We start from the raw sequence: 16,905 nt of genomic DNA, 5'->3' as shown, positions 1-16,905 counted from the left end.
TTTTCACAAGCCAATAAACATTTTGAAAAGCATCTCCTTTTGAGCTTTAAATATCAACTCTCAATATCTGGCAAAATGTGATTTTTTTTTTTTTTTAGTTAAATAGGGTGAGATAATTTTAGTTGAGGTTTTTGTGGTCTGAAAACTGGAAGGAGAGAAAAATCCAGAAAATTATTTTCCTCCTATTTTACAGTGCATGACCACATATTTCTCTTCACCTGAGAATGCCAAGACCTGGTGTGAAGTCTCTTTGCACTCCAAACATCGAACCTCCCTGCCAGGCACCTCTCCTTTTTCCTGATTAGGTTTACCAAGACAGTGATGCAATATAATCTGTATTCCAAACCAAGCATTTAGATTTCTACCTCCCCTTTCAGCACTATGGTATCGCAGAGAAACTGCCAATGTTTGTGTCAGCAGTTGATGCTATTAGGAGGTAGGAATGATTTTCTTTTCCTGAGTACCTGGAGAAGCAGATGGTCCTATCTAACTAACTGAGGCAGGGGCTGCGTGTAGGAGAGGGTATAGAAAAAGCAGCAGTTTTCCTGGCGTCAGAAGTGGAAATATCAGTGCTGAGAAACTTAGCTGTGATGGAGCATGGTTCTTCCCCAGTATAATGTAAAAGTCGTGCTCTGAGGATGGAGGCTTCCTTCTAGCTGCACAGTCCTGCAAAGTCCCCCCTTGCAAGAGAGCTGTGGGCTGATATTAAACTTCCACTTGTTACCGAAAGATCGGATCAATAACTCTCTAAGACTAATTGGTAGGTATTAGAAAGCAAGGCATTCTTTATTGCAGCGCTGGGCGCACACGTGAATCATTTCGCAAAGGTGAGCGCGGGTTTTTGGTCGCACAGTTACAGCCTTTATAGACCTTTCTCATTATGCGTTCATCATCTTTCCCCAAAAAGGTGGTGGTGTTCTAGTGATTTCCCAGAAATGTTTTATATAGGTTCCTTCCCTCTTGCACATGCTCTATCAAGCAGAACTAAATGGGTCGGTGGTCTTTCGAGGGTCTCTAGTCGTTGTCCGTAGTCTTCCTCACGATGTCCTCTTAGTTGAATCTTCCTTCTTGAGCGCAAGCCAGGGCCCCTTTTCTGATGCAACCTCTTGTAACAATCAGTTGTGTAGATGTTTGCTAGGCATCTCCTTGACATCTGGCAAGTGTAGATAGCTTTGTCTCCTTGATGTCTATCTGGTATGTATAGCTTTGAGGGAGCTCCTGCTGTTCCTGGGTTCCTGCAGTTTCCGTACATTCCTCCTTCATCAGCAAACAGGCTAAGCAGAGTTTCATGATCCAAAGTTTCCCATAGTTTCACAACCCCTAATTCAAATGTTAGCAAAACCAATTCATACAATAGTAGAAAATTTCACTTCATCACACTCTTTCATTACTTAATTCAGGGGTATTGATAGAATAAATCCTGCTAGCACGCTGGAAACACTGTGCAAGCTGGAGCTTTGCTCTCCTCTCTTTAAGCAAAAGCTTGAACTCAACAGATACTTCAGACAGACAGAAGTCACTTGGTGGGTGAATCCATGACGAATGTATACGTGTCAAAATGCAGAGTCAGAGCAGGTTGCTAATAGCCTCCTGCTGAGTAATTCAGAGGGCGGTTTAGCCCTGTACTGCCTTCTGGGCAAGTCTGAATATTTATTTGTTCAGACTTGGCAGGTTTCTGACAGACACCTGGTGCAGGGGTTCTTACAGGTAGTTTGTAGTCTTTATTTGGGGGAAGGGTATGAGCAAGGGCGTGGAAAACACATAGACCCTTTGGTTTTAATCACGCTGATGATTTAGTATCAATCTCAAAACAGAAATAATTTCAAAACAACAGTACACGTGACAGCAGGCCAGGATTTTCTTTTTTTTTTTCAAAAAAAAAAAAAAAAGAAGGAAAAAGAAAAGCATTTCCTCACTGTATACAGTGAGATCTCTGAAACTACTGGTGAATTTTCTGTTTTTTCAGGTTCCCTCAGAGACACAGATTTGGGTTCATAACTTGTCTGTCATTACATTTTGACAGAAAGATTAAAACTCTTACTGTTTTTCTTGCAGCCCAAGCTTCCCTTTACCCCGAACTTCCCCTCCATATTGTTTTTAATCATTTGGTGTTTTAGTCATTTGGTGTTCTAGTCATTTGGTGGTTTTCTGCCCACTTAAAAAGCTCCCTGCCTCCTTTGTACTCAGAATTCTGTGTTTGTCTGAGTCAAACACAATTACAGGTATTAATGGGGAGAAAAAAAGAAACAATACACCTCCTCAAAACATCTTACTGCATTCCTCCTTCTAAACAAATCTGCTCCAGTGTTTGTACCTTCTAACCAGGTTAAAATGTGATGTTTTTTTTGCAAACCTTTCCTGAAGTCCTTGCTTAGTATTCGCACAGTAGGAGCTGGTGCCATCACTTGCCTTGTCTGTATAGTAGGTTCCCTTAGTCCAGTGTTTCTGCTTTGAAAAGCTCCTCTTCCTTCATGAGCTTCTCTGCTTTTAATTGAGCTGGCTCAGCAGCACAGAGAAACAATTTTCCTTTAGGTCCTTCAGAGTGAGAAGCTTCCTATAAGCATTTAAATCTAGTGCATCAATAAAAGATCTTACACAAATTGTGAAACATTTTCTGGAATTTGTTATAGATTATTTTCTGCAACAATTTAGAAAAATCTCTCATCAGAAACGTGTACTTGGGTCTGTGTGTATCTCTGCATCTCTTAGCTGGAAGTAAGTGCCAAATTTTATGTTGACTAACAGCGAAAAGCAGATTGTATAACGTGGTTGGTTTATTTTGTGCTTCAAATCAGCTTAACAGAGGCAGGCTTTGCATGTGTGTGCGAAAGGTGGATTTGCAAGGGGAATTGCCAGCTGCATGCATAGTCCTCTCTCCTTCCCATCTATATCCTGGCTGTATGTTGGATGGGTTTAGGAGGATAAGAAATGGGAAATCATCCTTCTACCAAGAGGAGCAGCAGATGCCTTCAGTCAAAAGTGGGTTCCAGGCAGCGGCGCCGGCACAAACCAGTGAAGCCTGGCCACATCCGTGGGCTGGTCACTGGTGTTTGCAAGATGTTGCTGTTCTTGAGCCCCATGGCATTGGGTCAGCAAGGAAGTGTGAGATTGGTGTCGACACTGTGTTCCTGGCCTTTTGCTGCAGGGAGCTGATGGTCCAGCCAGCAAGACAGAGCGAGGAGGGGATCCGGTCCCTTCACCAAGTGCTGATACAGACCAGGCATGATACTCTTTGCTGAATGGGACCTTCAGGTGCATTTGGCCTTGGTACCCCATGGGGGGATGCTGAGCAGGAGACCCTCTGAATTTTCTTCCAAGTAAGGCTTCATAGCAAAGGGCAATACCCGTCACCTAGACTGCTTCTTTCAGAAATGCCTGGGTTTAGGGTTAAAAACAAGAAGCACGCTACGAAATGTCTTAAATGGAATTTATTTCCCTGCAGTGCTGCTAAATCATGTATGAGGTGTGATCAACAGCTTCATCTGGTAACAAACTCGGTGTTGGGAATGGACCATGCTATCAAAGCACTGGAGCAAACAAGAGCTTCTCTGTGCTGAGATTGCACAACTGGCGTTCAGTCGGAGGAGCAAGGCCAGGCAGAGGTTCAGCATGACCTCCGCCTGACTCATGTTTTTTCCCCCTGTTACCAGTAAGAACTTTTTCCTCATGAGTCACTTTAAAACAGTTTGTGCGTGTTCAGGGGAAAAAAAAAAAAAAAAACAAACCCAAAGATTTTCCTGAGGAACAGTTTGTTGGTGAGACAGAACAAATCACCGAGTACAGTCAGGGACTGTTCTTCCTGCACAGTTGAACTAATTAACTCTTAGGGCTTTAAGTGAATATTTTTTACTGTCATTTGTGTGTGTCCCTTCATCTTTAATGCATTTTTCTCCGAAACACATCATCAAAATAAGTGAATGTTACTATTCACTTCTTGGATATACATCTGAAGCTCAGGGAAACAAGAACCTTGTAAAGAAATTGCCAGTTTAGATGTTGTCCATCCTAACATAGGCCTAGCATATGCTGGCAAAACAGTGCTTCTCCTGTTCTAATTTTTTTCTCAGGTAACGTAAGTAAAAGCGTATTTATAGTATTGTAGCCATGGGTTTCACAAGGTCTGAAATACTGGGCTTTCTGCCCCCAGCCCCCATGACTTCATTGCAGTTGCAAATTTGACCTGTGTGTCTTGCTCGTGACTGCACAAGAGGTCTGTAGCAGGGGCAGGGAGTTCAAGTCCCTCAAATAGCCGACTAGCATTTTAACTCTGAGAGCTGAATAGTTAAAGTTTCTGGGAAGTTCAGTTCTCTGTAGGGAGTAGACATTAAGGTGTCCATTATAAGTATTGATTTTCAGAAGCTAGAATAAGTTTGCATGTTGATGGCATGAGTGATTTATTTGTTTTGTCTTTTAACTGCAAAGAGGTTACTTCTGGCTAAGTCAGCCCGTTCCTCTCTTCTAACACCTTTTGGCCTTGCTGACTGATTGATGCCATTTTTGACAGATCAGCTGCAGGCTCAAAGGCAATTACATTTCTGCAGGCTTCACAAAGATCAGGAGTGGAGAAGAGGAAAGAGACCTTAGCAATGCTCCACTAAGGGAAAGACTGGTTTGAGCTCAACCCTTACTGAACATCTGAAATGTCACAGCAGGGGCAGCTTTTGAGACAGCCCTGATGTGAGACAAAATTCACTGGGAGTCACAGGCACCAGAGAATGTAGTCGTGGGGCAGAAATCAGACGGTAATCAGGTCAATCTGAACTTCTTGTCAGCTTCATTGGCAGCTAGCAGCATGGTTTTGCCTTGGCATTCCTGACCTGGATCAGTTTCTTCCCACTGTGAGATTCTCAGGTCTGGTGGCACCTCCATCCATTCCCACAGTATGCTGTGGCCATAGTCTGGGCTTTCTTAGACTGACAGGCTGTAATCAGATTGAAATGGTGGGAGTCTGGAAGAGGTATCTTGGAGAAATTTACTGACAGCTGCTTTTGAGACGTCAGGTTAAATGATTTAATGATTCTCAAGCTTTAGGTCCTATACATCTACAGGAAGGCGTGCTGGCTTCTGGAGCACAACACAGCTTTTGTTAGATTCCCGTGGAGCCCAAATGCACAGTCCTGTTTCCTGCAGGCAAACCAGTCTGTCTTGAAACGTCACGACCATTTTGGGCATCTGAAATAGTGATTAATTCATAGACAAAATAATGCAATGCAAAAATAAGTGTTCCAGCAACTGACATTTCTGTGTCAAACTCTAGCCTAAAGAAGGTCAAGATCTACTAAGTGACTGACTAAATCAAAAGTGAATCCATCCAAAGAAATAAATGCCTAAAAAGTATGATGAGAAAGCCTGCTGTCAGCCACAATATTCCAATTACTGTTAGTACAATCTAGGAGAGTCAAATCCCATCTCTAAAAATCACCTTCTTGATCCTGTAAAATTATCCATGGCTTTTATTGGTACAGCCCTTCTTTATATAAATTGCATCATTTAGATCTGTTGAGGGCCAAGAGAACTGATCAGCTCCAGATGACTGGGCCAGGAGGACTGTGATGATCTCCTTCCAGAATGGAGTCCAGCTCACTACTAGCACAACACAGACAGGGCTTTTATTCCACTAAACTCCTTCTCTGTTCCTCCCTGTGTTGACCTTCTTCCCCACCAAAGCAGAAGTGAGCAACTTTTCTACTGGAGTCCTAAGGTAATGCCTAGTTGAAAGGAATAAGGAAAAAAAAGACTCAAAATTTATCTGTGAAATACAACAATGGTTACTAAAGATATAATTATATGTAATGAGCCGTGGTCAGTTTTCCAAAACGATTGATGCATCTATCTAGTTTCCCTGCAGGAGACTCTGTACTGACTTGTGCTGAGTAAGTGCAATTCATTACAGCAGCTGCAGTAATAGGAAGAGCACATGCTGCTGCCTGGGATGCAGGGCATCATCTTAAACTTACTGCAGTTAACACAGGGCAAGAATATGTCTGGAAGATGTGAAAATGATTGTACAGAACACAGGATGCATGCTTCATTGCCTGAGTAGTCTCTTCCAGTTAACTGCATTGCTAAAAAGTAAGTTGCTGTGTGCCTAAATGATTGTGACTGAAGAAATAATGGAGATATGAAGCAGAACCTCAAAGAATTTGCAAATCACAAGGTAAATCCTGAAATACACATTACTTCTGTATCCATTTCTTTTTTGGATTAAACACCCACTGACTTTGCTTACAGTTTCGTTTGAAAAGGGGGCTCTGCGTATTCTGTATTCAGGAACTGTTTCGTTCACTACTGCAATGAAGTTGCAACTCACTCTCAGTTGCATCACCGTGAACATCAGCCTGCTACAGCTGCCAGCTGTAAGACTGAGCTGTAAATATGCAAAGATTTATCCACGATTTTAATAGTCCTGAAGATGAGCGTGTGTACTTAAGTCTTTTAGAATGGGGATGTTAGTCCTTTACTGCAATTTGGAGGACCATACGTCAGTCATAGAAGTCCTCAGTGGTGAAGATGATGACGTTTGTTTTGTAGGTGACTCTGGAAAGCAGCAACTGTTTAATACACATGGCAACCCTATCCAGCAATTTAGGATTGTAGGAGGGAGACCCCAGATGCCATCTAATTCAGATGCTGGTCTGACGTTACCTGTATTTGAATTTGGCCAGGACATACACTTCTTACAGAAGGTGCCAAGTACTTTCTCAAGGGCTAAAAATCTTTTTTTGTGAGTGCTAGCCGAAAAATTTAAATCAAGATATATTTTCCAGAAAATTTAGGTTGTTGGGAAAAAAATACAGATCATTAAGAGAAATATTTCTATTTGCAAATTGAATTTCACTGACTCAGGCCCTCTTTTTTTTTTTTTTTTTTTTTTCGTTTGCTAGTGGGGTTTTGAAATCAGATGGCATCCTCTGTACAGCCTACAGCCAGGGTCTCCCTGCTGCCTCCCTGTACTGACAGGAGATGTAAATGGTGCACCTGGGGGATACAGCCTGACTGGACATCCTGGTGCATGCAGGAGAAGAGGTGCTAAGGTGCACATTGTCCTTAGAAAGCAGAAATATTTCCAAACCAAAATATTGTTTTGGTTTGGGTTTTTTTTGTGTTTTTTTTTTTTTTAATTTTGATTGAAATGTTCTCCTCAATATTTTCCCGTTTTCTGCAAAAGTGTTTTTCAATTGAACTCTGAGTAAGACTTAATTTTCCTCCTTTTTTTTTTTTTCCTTCTTCCTTTTAATTTTTTTTTTCCTCCTGAGCTTGATATTTTATTTTCCAAGCCAGAACAACAGCTCACAAGTGCCTCGACACTACAGAGTTCTGGCTCTGCCCTCTGCCAGAGGATCTGAACGATCCTGCGACTCTCCTGCTAGTCCCACATATTCTCCAGGACCCTGCTCTCGACACAGCTTTGTAGAGGTGATATTACTGATAGTCTGAACATACACAAGTGAGAGAGTTTGTGGTTCCAGCTCACTTACATCTGGCTCTTTCATCCACATGAAATTGTCCACAATACTGTATAAGTGCTGGTCTGAACATACTTCCTCAGCTTCAAGACCTGTACCTGTGATTTTCCATACTTCAGTGCCAGCTCCTCATAAAATACAAAACTCTGTTTACTCCTTTTCTTTGCATGAGCCAAGTGATATTGCACCAAGTTGTTGTCCTGTGTTGTAAGCTGCAGTCAGATCTATCTTGGGAACATGCCTTCATGATTTACACAATGAAAAGAAAAGAATTTTGGTTTCTCAGATCTCCTGATTCATGCCCTGCCTAATAAGGTTCTTGTTTGCCCAGCATTGCTCTGGTTTATGTGATGCTGAAATTGCAATGAAATGAGGAGCACAATGAAAGCAGCTGGTGAAACAGCTTAAATTTGAGGTATGTAAATCTGTCCCCTAGCTGTCAGGTGTTCAAGGTGCGAGAGGGAATTAGAAGGATAAACATGGACTAAACCAGAGATTTTGCAATGCCTTTTTCTCAACGTCAGGCGGGGGCGGGGGGAGCCAAGCTGAGCAGGCAGAAGAGGCAGGTTCCCAGGGGAGAGAGCGAAGGAGAGAGAACCGGCAAAATTCCCACTGGAGCCTCTTTGTTTCTGTTGCCAGTAGTTATCACCCACTTGCAAAAGGTAAAAAAACAGAGCACCTTATCCCCTAATCCAAAAGCCTACATGTAAGGACGATCAAGCTCTCCCACCTTGGAAATGATAAGAAAGGCTTATCCAGGTGATACAATGGCCAGGATTACTCTTATTTCTGTTCTCATCCTCTGGGCAGCCACACGGCAGGGAAGGGGAAATGAAATTACAGGTGAGTGATGCAAACCTGGTCAGAGGACCATGGATGTTATGTAGGACAGCTTAGTTCGGGTGTGGGATATCTCTTTGTTTGTAATAAACTGGCCAGGGTGGTGACTCTCCGGAGGGATGGCCGTGTCTCAGTGACCACTTAAGAATCCTCTGTTGATAATTAAACGAAGAAAATCTAGCCAAGCCAAAATACAACCTTTGTCCCCAACTCTTCGTCCACAGGCAAAAGCCATGTCATCATTTCCTTTGTGCCAGAAATGAATGAGTAGGATTGCTGCTTTGTGTTCAGTAAAGAGGAAATTTTTATGAAAATTGTCTTTAAGATAAACTTTTGGAGGAAATGACATAGTAATATACCTGCCAAGTTCCTAGACATGCATAAAATGAAGCTGTAGAAAACATGTTTAACTTTTGTCTATGGTATGGGCTGTAATTTGAAAAAACCCAACCCATTTGCTACATTGTATCTGCTAAATTAAATCCTAATTTACTCTTAATTTCTGATTTATTTAGATGATAAAAGATTGGTATTTTTGGCTGCTTTTTGTTGTATTTTTTCACTTAAGTGGTTTTGCAAGTCTCAGTTAAAATGCAAACCGTATTTCTTGAAGCCATGAAGGCTTTTCTGTTACTCTGTCAAAGTCACAACTTAAAAAGAGGTTTCTACAGATTAGGGGTCAGCAGAACCCACATTCTAGTGCATTTAAAGTCAATGGTGTTGACTGTGATTCTGTGACTTTAAAAAGAATTCAAAATACCTAGAAAAATGGAGCCCTTAATCCATTTTTCTTCGCGTTTCAGAGCCTTTGCCTTTTAAAGCTGAGTTTGATTCTGCACTCTATGTAGCTGTTCCAACAGATTACTTTTAAAGTTAGGTCAAGACAAGAAAGGGGCTTGCCTTTGGCTCTTGCTGTTCTCCAGTGAGAAAAGATTTTGCAGATCCTAGCTCACAGTGGCTTTTCTGGCACTTGAGCAGTGAAGTTTCTAGAACTGCAGCTAAGGCTGTGGCATAAACGCTATCAAGCAGTCTTTATTGCTGATTTTTTGATCATGCTCTCAGTTCTGATCTGGGTTTGACCTTGAATTATAAGGAGCCTGCTCCTACTCAGACTTTCCTTTCAGCCTTTCCTCTCAGTATTTGTTTCTATTAATAAAGTGTTTGCTTTAATTGTTTCTGCTCTTGCTTAACATAATAAAATTTGTACTTTCCCTGGCAGTGCTGAAAGCTGTTGGTTGCTAAGATAAAAACTTAAAGTCCAGAGACGATAGGCGTAACGTAGCCCTACGAATGTCAGGTGACTGCCTTCTCCTGCTTTGCAAGTGACTTCAGCTTTGTGTTACTAGAAACAACAGCCAGTGCATTTTAATTCAATTTGATAGTGCCATAATCCCATAGATGGGAGTGATGAGAACAGAAAGCCAATTTGCTAAAGAGCCCAAATTGATCTTAGCCACATTGCTCAGAAGGAAACTGCTGTCAGCAAATAATTGAACTCTGTGCGTGCCAAAGCTTGTTTTAAGCTGTATGGAAGTGATGGATGATGGTAATGTTGGTGGTTTTGCACCTTTCCCTGTCACCTTTGGTCTAACCTCTTCCAGTGAGGATATCTTTTTGTACCACCATAGCCGTATCTCAAACCTTGTCTTTTGGCTTTGGCAGCCTCATTCTATACCTAGTATCAATGTTGAAGTATGAAATATGATTTCATATCTGCTCGGACAGCTGTAGCTTCTAATTATAAACTGAGTCTAATTCTATACTGTTTTATTCTCAGTTTCATACCTGTATTTATGTTGCACATTGCTGTAGAGCCTAAGCCAGCTCAGCTGACTCTGGAATTTTTAGCTTTCCAGCGCTGTGTCCTTGCTGCAGCCTCAGCTCTTGCACGGACAACACGAATCTTCAGTGCTCTCCTTACTCGGTTGTTCTGTTCCAGTCCCTGCTTTGCTCTAGCCATGCTAATGCATGCGCTCTGGAGAAATGGAGCAATCCTAGTGACAAGGAACCGGGCTGAATTCTTCTTCCTTACCTGCCCTACCCTCCTCTAACATAATTTTATCCTGTAACAGTATGATTCCTTAATACAATAGTTTCTTTTTCTCGTTTTCACAGAACAAAATTTGTTCTACTCCTCCTGCCTTCCCTGATCACCAACAGATATTTGCACTTTCTCCAGATAAAGGCTAGATCTAAAATGATTTAGGTATTCTTTCTATTCCACTTTGGGTATTTAGCCATTCAGGTCCCAAACTAATTAAAAAAAAAAAAAAGCTGAAACAAGATTTTTTTCTTTTTTCCCCATGCCTACATGCCTAGAAGCATTTACTGGGGTAGGTGTTCTTGGAGCACTCTTAACACAAGGCAAGGGAATGTTTTTCAAAATGCAATGACAGCTACTTTTTTCTTGTAAGGCACTTGTGCCTGATGTGAAGTGGTAATCGAATAAATGCATTGGATAAAAAGCAGCCCTTGGTCTCTGACTTCTGCTCCAGAACCCACATCTCTTCTCTTTCCCCCTCCTCCCAGAGGGATGTCCTAAAGTTAACCAGGGGAGGAAGGCCACTTTACTTTCTCTGACTCACTTCACCTTCGGAAGTCACAGCCTTTTGAATATCTAAGGCAGGGGCCATCTTTCAGGCTGTTCTTATTCAAGCAGTGGCTAGTATTAGGGCTGGAGGAAGACCTGGGTGACTTGACTGAGCTGCCTTGAGGGATGTGTGGTGGCCTATGGTATCTATCCTATGCTTTCTCCCGGACTGTCCTTGCACTACAAATGGATTGTCCTGTTCAAATTGCACATATATCTTTTGTTTATCTGGAAAGCTAAACATCATAAAAGCACGTGATTCCTAAGAACCTGTCAGTTCTTTTTTTCTTGAATTGTTTTATGTTCCATCTTTTTGGACGGGAGATAAGTTGTACGAATAAAATAAGCTGTAAATATTTTAATTGTATGCCTGTTGTGTATACCATGTTAGCTTCAGTCTCTCTGTTGACTGGCCCTGGTCCCCTCAAAGCTCTCAGAAATAACAATCCTGCCATTCTTGGATCTCTGGAGCTAATTTATATTTATCCTTATTAAAGTTTCTTTTGCTTTGTCTAAAGGATTATATAGGCATTTAAATTCCATCCCATCTATTTCCCAAATGGGACACAGGGTGACTCAGCCCCCCTGGATTCTATAACATCTGATTAGAAGACAGCCTGATGTCTGTGACATGATTGTAGGTTACTTACTGCTAATTCATAACTCCATCTGGTTTTATTGCTGTTGTTGTTTGGGTTTCTTTGTGTTGGTTTTGTGTTGGTTTTTTTTTTCCTCTGCTCCTGCTCAAGTATTTCAGTTTTAAGTAAAGCATGTAACAGGTTCACTCCTCATCATGACTGATTTCAGAACTCCAGAAACTGAGTCTCATTCCCAGATCTGCATGAAATTACGTAGTTAGTGAATTTATCACTGACTTTGTTTATACTGAAGTCAATGAACCACTGCAGCTCTCAAAGGGCCTGGTCTAATATAGTCTGCTACAAATGCGGATAGGTAAGTAGGAGCTCCAGGAATACCTTTTGTGTCAGATACCTGAAAGTCATTCCCAGTGATGTATGAGTACCCAGTTTTAGCCTGGGGTGATGTCTGAAGGATGTCTTATTCCAGACATCTACTGTGACTCATCTGCCCATGAGTTCCTCGCCCTTCGTTCCCTTTACAGTCAGTGGAGAAAGATGAGCACTTTGGCAGCTCTGAGCCTGGAGTGGACGTCTAAAGTACTTGGGTGACTCTGCCCTGGAAGTGCCTATTCTGCTCTACTGTTAATTTCTATTAATGTGTATTAATTTCCTTTATACTTGCTTGAGTTAAATTGCCCTTTTTCTGCTTTGCACCTGAAGGCACTGACAGCTCTTTGAATTTTCTGCCAATCTACATCCTTTTATGACTGAAGTGATGCTTATGACAAGCCGTCACTACTAATTCTTTCCTCTGTCCATTTTCTGAAGTGATGTTCTTCCTAACATCAGCCTTCCTGGGAATCATTCATCTGTATTGGTTCTGTCCCTGCTTTCTCATAACAGTATATTTAACTAGATACTGCAGGGAACTTATGCTCTGGGGTGACAAGTTAGTGCTGATCCCTTTCTTTCCTGGTTTGTTTTTCTTTTTCCTCCCTAGAAAAAGGCCTGTCTTTGTTAGGGTACCATCTGTGCAACTATAGCCTAACCAAAAATGTGTTTAAAGTGGTTGCCTACCAAAAGTCCTATGAGAAGAGTACTTCCTGTGGAGGATGGATACCATGGATGGTGTGTCCCCGGACGTACTATAAAACACAGTATCACACTGTTGAAGTCCCTGAAACCATCACTCTTACAGATTGCTGTGAAGGATATGAACAAGTTGGACTCTACTGCTCTCTAGGTAAGTTTTAGTCAGATTAATAGTTGAAATAAATGCTTCTGATGGAAGAGGATTCAGTTAAACTGAGACATGTAAAGGCTTAGTTCAAGTCCAGTTCTGGTCAATAGGTTCCTGTTCACCGAAATCAGTGAGTATGCAAACATCTACAGTAAACTTGGTCCAACATGGTAAGGACTAGACATGAAAGATTAATGCTTCTGATTCTTGCTCATTGCCACCCCTAGTCACAAATTCACTGAAGTTCCAGATAAGCGTGAAGAAGGCACCTGCTTGCTAGCCCTACAAGAGCTCATTACTTGTCTCAGATCAGGCCAATGTCTGTGGCCAAGTGCAGTAACTCATATAGTCTTGCCTGGTGCTGTGTCTGCTCTGAACATGCTTGCATTTACAAGTAGGAGCTTTCTTCTCAAAAGTAATTCAGGATACACTTAGGATAACATCTCCTTTGATTTGGAGCAGGGTCAGTTCTCAGGATGCAAACCCAATTTTAGTGTTAATTTAAAAAAACCTGTGGCCTCAGGGCAAGTTGGTACCAACTTCTTTCCAATCAAAACTACATTAGGCCCCATTTTCTCTGGGCTTCCGTGGTTACCTAGGGCTATGTTGGAGGTCTGGAAACTGGTGAACCGTTTGGTGGCTCTCATCTAACTTCTGAGTTTTAACGAGACTCTATTCAGTAAGACTTAATCATCTTTGACTCAAGATGGAAGCTTTTTCCCCATCCCACATCAGGGCTATCAGTTGTCAACAAGAAATTCCCAATTTTAGCAGAACTTGAGATGTAAATGCAAGGGATTCCTTAGGGAAAAGAATTTTTTTTTTTTATTATTTTTTTTTTTTTTTAAAAAAACGGGTAAAGCCATATGCTTTTAAGCTGAACAGGCATCTTGGATTAGCTAGGCCAGCATTGAACCGTTCCAGTATCCAGCAAAGTTCTGCAGGACATAATTTTGTCTCCTGTTCTCAGTATGGCATTGCCTTTTCTTCATTTCCCCTTTTCAAGTTATGGTCCTGCGAATTTACATAGTCGGAGCATTGTAACAGAAGATTGAAAAGGCAAGGTCCTATTGCAGCCCTGGCCCTCGCTTTGGGTCATAAGACTTGAGTGACTCAGATCTATGAGAATGTCCCTGAACCTGCTCCTGCATCAGATCGTATAACGTGACATGATGGGGTATGAGCCATGTGTCTTGTCATGAGATCTGTGAAGAACAATGTGTTCATCCTACTTTTAAGTTGCTTCAGAGCATTGGAAAATGAACCTCCAAACAATTTTTGCCAGATATTTTCTCAACAGTTCCTAATAGAATTTTGTGTCTAGAAAGAAAATGCTTTTAACAGAAAGATGGGAACACAGAGGTGGTCGTTAAAATGATTTGCTAGAGAAGAGAAATGAAAGCATGGTTAGATACACATCATTCTTAATTTATTGTATCCTGCCATTGTTTGTCTCTGTGGCTCTTGTGGAGTGGCAGCCAGGGCAAAATTTGACCTGCAGGTTATGGTATGTCCAGGCAATTCTGTCAGACTGGTAAAGAACCTGCTGTTGATCATCTGTATTTTCCAAGCATCAGTTCCACGCTGGGTAACATCTCTAGTAGATCTAATTGTTTTTGAAAAGTTACTTCGGTAAGGTCTTTTTGATATACATGCATGTGCATCCGTGTGTGCACATATGTATCAAATGACAAGACTGGGAAGCAAACAGAGAAGATTCCTTTTTAATTCTGTAGTATGAGGAAATAGCTGTTGAGGAAATGAGGAAATGCTGAAGAGTCACTAGCTAGTTATGTTTTTTTCTGTTTGCACAAGAAATTCTATGAGTGATCATGATTTTCAAGGTGTTTCAAAACCTCTGAAAATCAAGACCATCTTCTTGGGGAGAAAAAACCCCACATCCTGGTAACACTTTAAATATTTTTTCCCAGTATCACTCTATGCCTTTTAAAAACATCTCTAGGGATATTTTAGGCTTGAGAGCTGTTGATGAGCTTATTTCATCTAACATTAACAAATCTGTAAAGCTCTTGTGAAGCTTAGCTGCAGAATTTCCGCTCTGCCCTTGCCACACTGTTGATGGGCACGCTGGGCACGTCTGTCCATGAAATACTGTCGTCACCTTGACTCTTTTTCCTGTCAAAGTTAATTTGGGAATATTTTAAACCATAAAAGGATTTGTATGGCTTCTAGGTGATTTCTGTGTTGACATTATTCCGGTATCTTTGCTTTTCAGGGCATTAGTCATAAATTCTGTGAATGGTAATGCACTGTCTAGACACAGTCTTAAATAAATGATGAGAAGAAAAACTGGAACTGCTGAAATTACTGCACAGCGTGCTGTTGAACTACTGTTATTTTCTTCTTGACGTTATGCATACTGGCATGCTCTCCATCCTGCTAGGAGCAGAAAGGTCTCCATGACCTTTCACAGCAACCTGGTCCCAGCTATTCCCCACCTTCTCTTCCTAGAAGGAAACATTTACTGCTGCCTGCGATATGGCAGGCCCCACTTTTCTTATTTCTTTACTGTTGGGGAAAAAATGTCTAGTTCATTAGTCAAGTTACTCTGGTAATTCTCACTAGCTGCCTGTTGATCTGTTAGAATAGTACCACACACACACACACAAACTACTTTACATTTTTTTAAATAAAAGTTGAAACATTAAGTATCTAAAAGTTAGAATTCATTCTAAAGGTAGAATTAAATAAAACAACCTTTGTTTCCTCTCTTTGTACCTATGCATGCAGATTAGTAAACTCTTTTAATTACCTGACCCTGGTGCTGCCTTGCCCCGAGGACCACGTGTCCCTGTGGTGCTCAGGGAGGAGAGAGGCCCTCTGAGGAGCTCCCTAGAAGTGTGTCATCCTGGCCTCCACATTTGGTGCATGGTGCACTGCTCTGCTGAGCCTCTCTCTGAATAGAGAATTAATTTATCACCTCTTAAGGTGAATCCTGGGGTGATTCACAGACAGCAACTTGTCTTCACAAAGCCTGTGGGAAGGGAGGGAGGTTCTCTGTCTTTCACAGCTGGGCAATAGAGCTGCAGAGAAACAGATCAAACCATTTTGCATGCCTGCTCTCAGACACCTAGGGTGAGGTTTTAATGTTTTCTTAAATTTATTTTGATTTTCGATTTTCAGAGTGCTTAGCGCTGCCTTTAACAACTTGCATGGTTGGAGCACAGAGCCTCGTGTCCTCGATGGTGACTGTGAGCAGTCCTCTGCTAAGCAAGTCCCAGGGCTGCAGGTCAGGTTCCCGGACCTGAAAAACCCAAGGCTCTGAAAGGTTGCTATGAGTTTGTTGTACGGAACCTTCCCAGCATCAGGCAGGGTTTTTTCTTTAGGTAGAGATAGGGTCTAATTCTCCAGGCTAGTTTCCACCTGCCTGAATCAACGGTATGGTTACTTCTCCTGGTGATTGGTTTGCTGCCCACCTTCTACCTTACTGCATAAGATGAAAACAGAGAGCTTCTTTATCTGCCATCTGACCCTGCTTGTTCCCCAGCTGTGGAGCAAAAAAGTGCATCAGCATGCAATGAAGCCTGTTTTTTAAGCACACACATACAAAAATATCTTGAAATAAGAAGGCCCAGACAACTTCAATCCTGGAGTTTCTTGACTTGAAAGCACTTGATTTGCAATGTTAAGGCCATGCTTTAATTAGAGTATGCTTTGCGTGCGTAAATTTCGAAGGTTTTCAGAAAAACAACTGTAAAGTAAAAAAAAACCCGTTCCTTTTAGGTGTCCAGGTAGCTCCTCAGCAGGGCTGGGACCTTTCAGAGCCTGCGTGCAGATGTTTGCATGCTGAGTCTAACCGGAGCAGCGGTGAACTGCGACACAGCTGTTCCTCCTGCTTGGGCTGTCACCAGAAAGCCATGGGACAGTGGTGTCACCAGGGCCATGCAGGCAGCATTGCAGCATCAGCCTGGGGTGGGAAGATGCCAAAAGGCCCTACAGGACCTCACCTAGAAGCCAGTGTCTCTGTCTGCCCAGCGGTTTGGGTCCCTTGTATGCCTCAGCAGCCGCAGAAATGGGATTGTGGGTGTCAAAGGGTACGTCCCTGTCTTTTTTATGTGGTGTCTGCTTATAGGCCTCCTGCCTGGGAATCGTCTGGTCCTTTTTTGAGCCCAATGAAGCTGTCTGCCTCCACACTCCCTATGCTGACAAATTGCAGAAGTTCTCTCC

At 41.9% G+C, this 16,905-nt stretch overlaps 1 protein-coding gene across 1 annotated transcript in view; it reads left to right on the top strand.

The window, feature by feature from the left end:
• Window positions 1-12,587: 12,587 nt before the first annotated feature.
• The window catches only part of UMODL1 (uromodulin like 1), a 45,447-nt gene continuing 41,129 nt past the window's right edge, over window positions 12,588-16,905 (top strand). The window contains exon 1 of the mRNA XM_086482224.1: window positions 12,588-12,720. Coding sequence (XP_086338350.1) covers window positions 12,603-12,720 — 118 coding nt within the window. The 5' untranslated portion in view covers window positions 12,588-12,602. The remainder of the gene's footprint in view (window positions 12,721-16,905) is intronic.

This window comes from Leptosomus discolor, chromosome 1 (genome assembly GCF_034619465.1).
Source record: "Leptosomus discolor isolate bLepDis1 chromosome 1, bLepDis1.hap2, whole genome shotgun sequence".
NCBI classification, from domain to species: Eukaryota; Metazoa; Chordata; class Aves; order Leptosomiformes; family Leptosomidae; genus Leptosomus; species Leptosomus discolor.
Note: the sequence above shows the minus strand (reverse complement) of the source record. Positions and strands in the feature narration are given on the sequence as shown.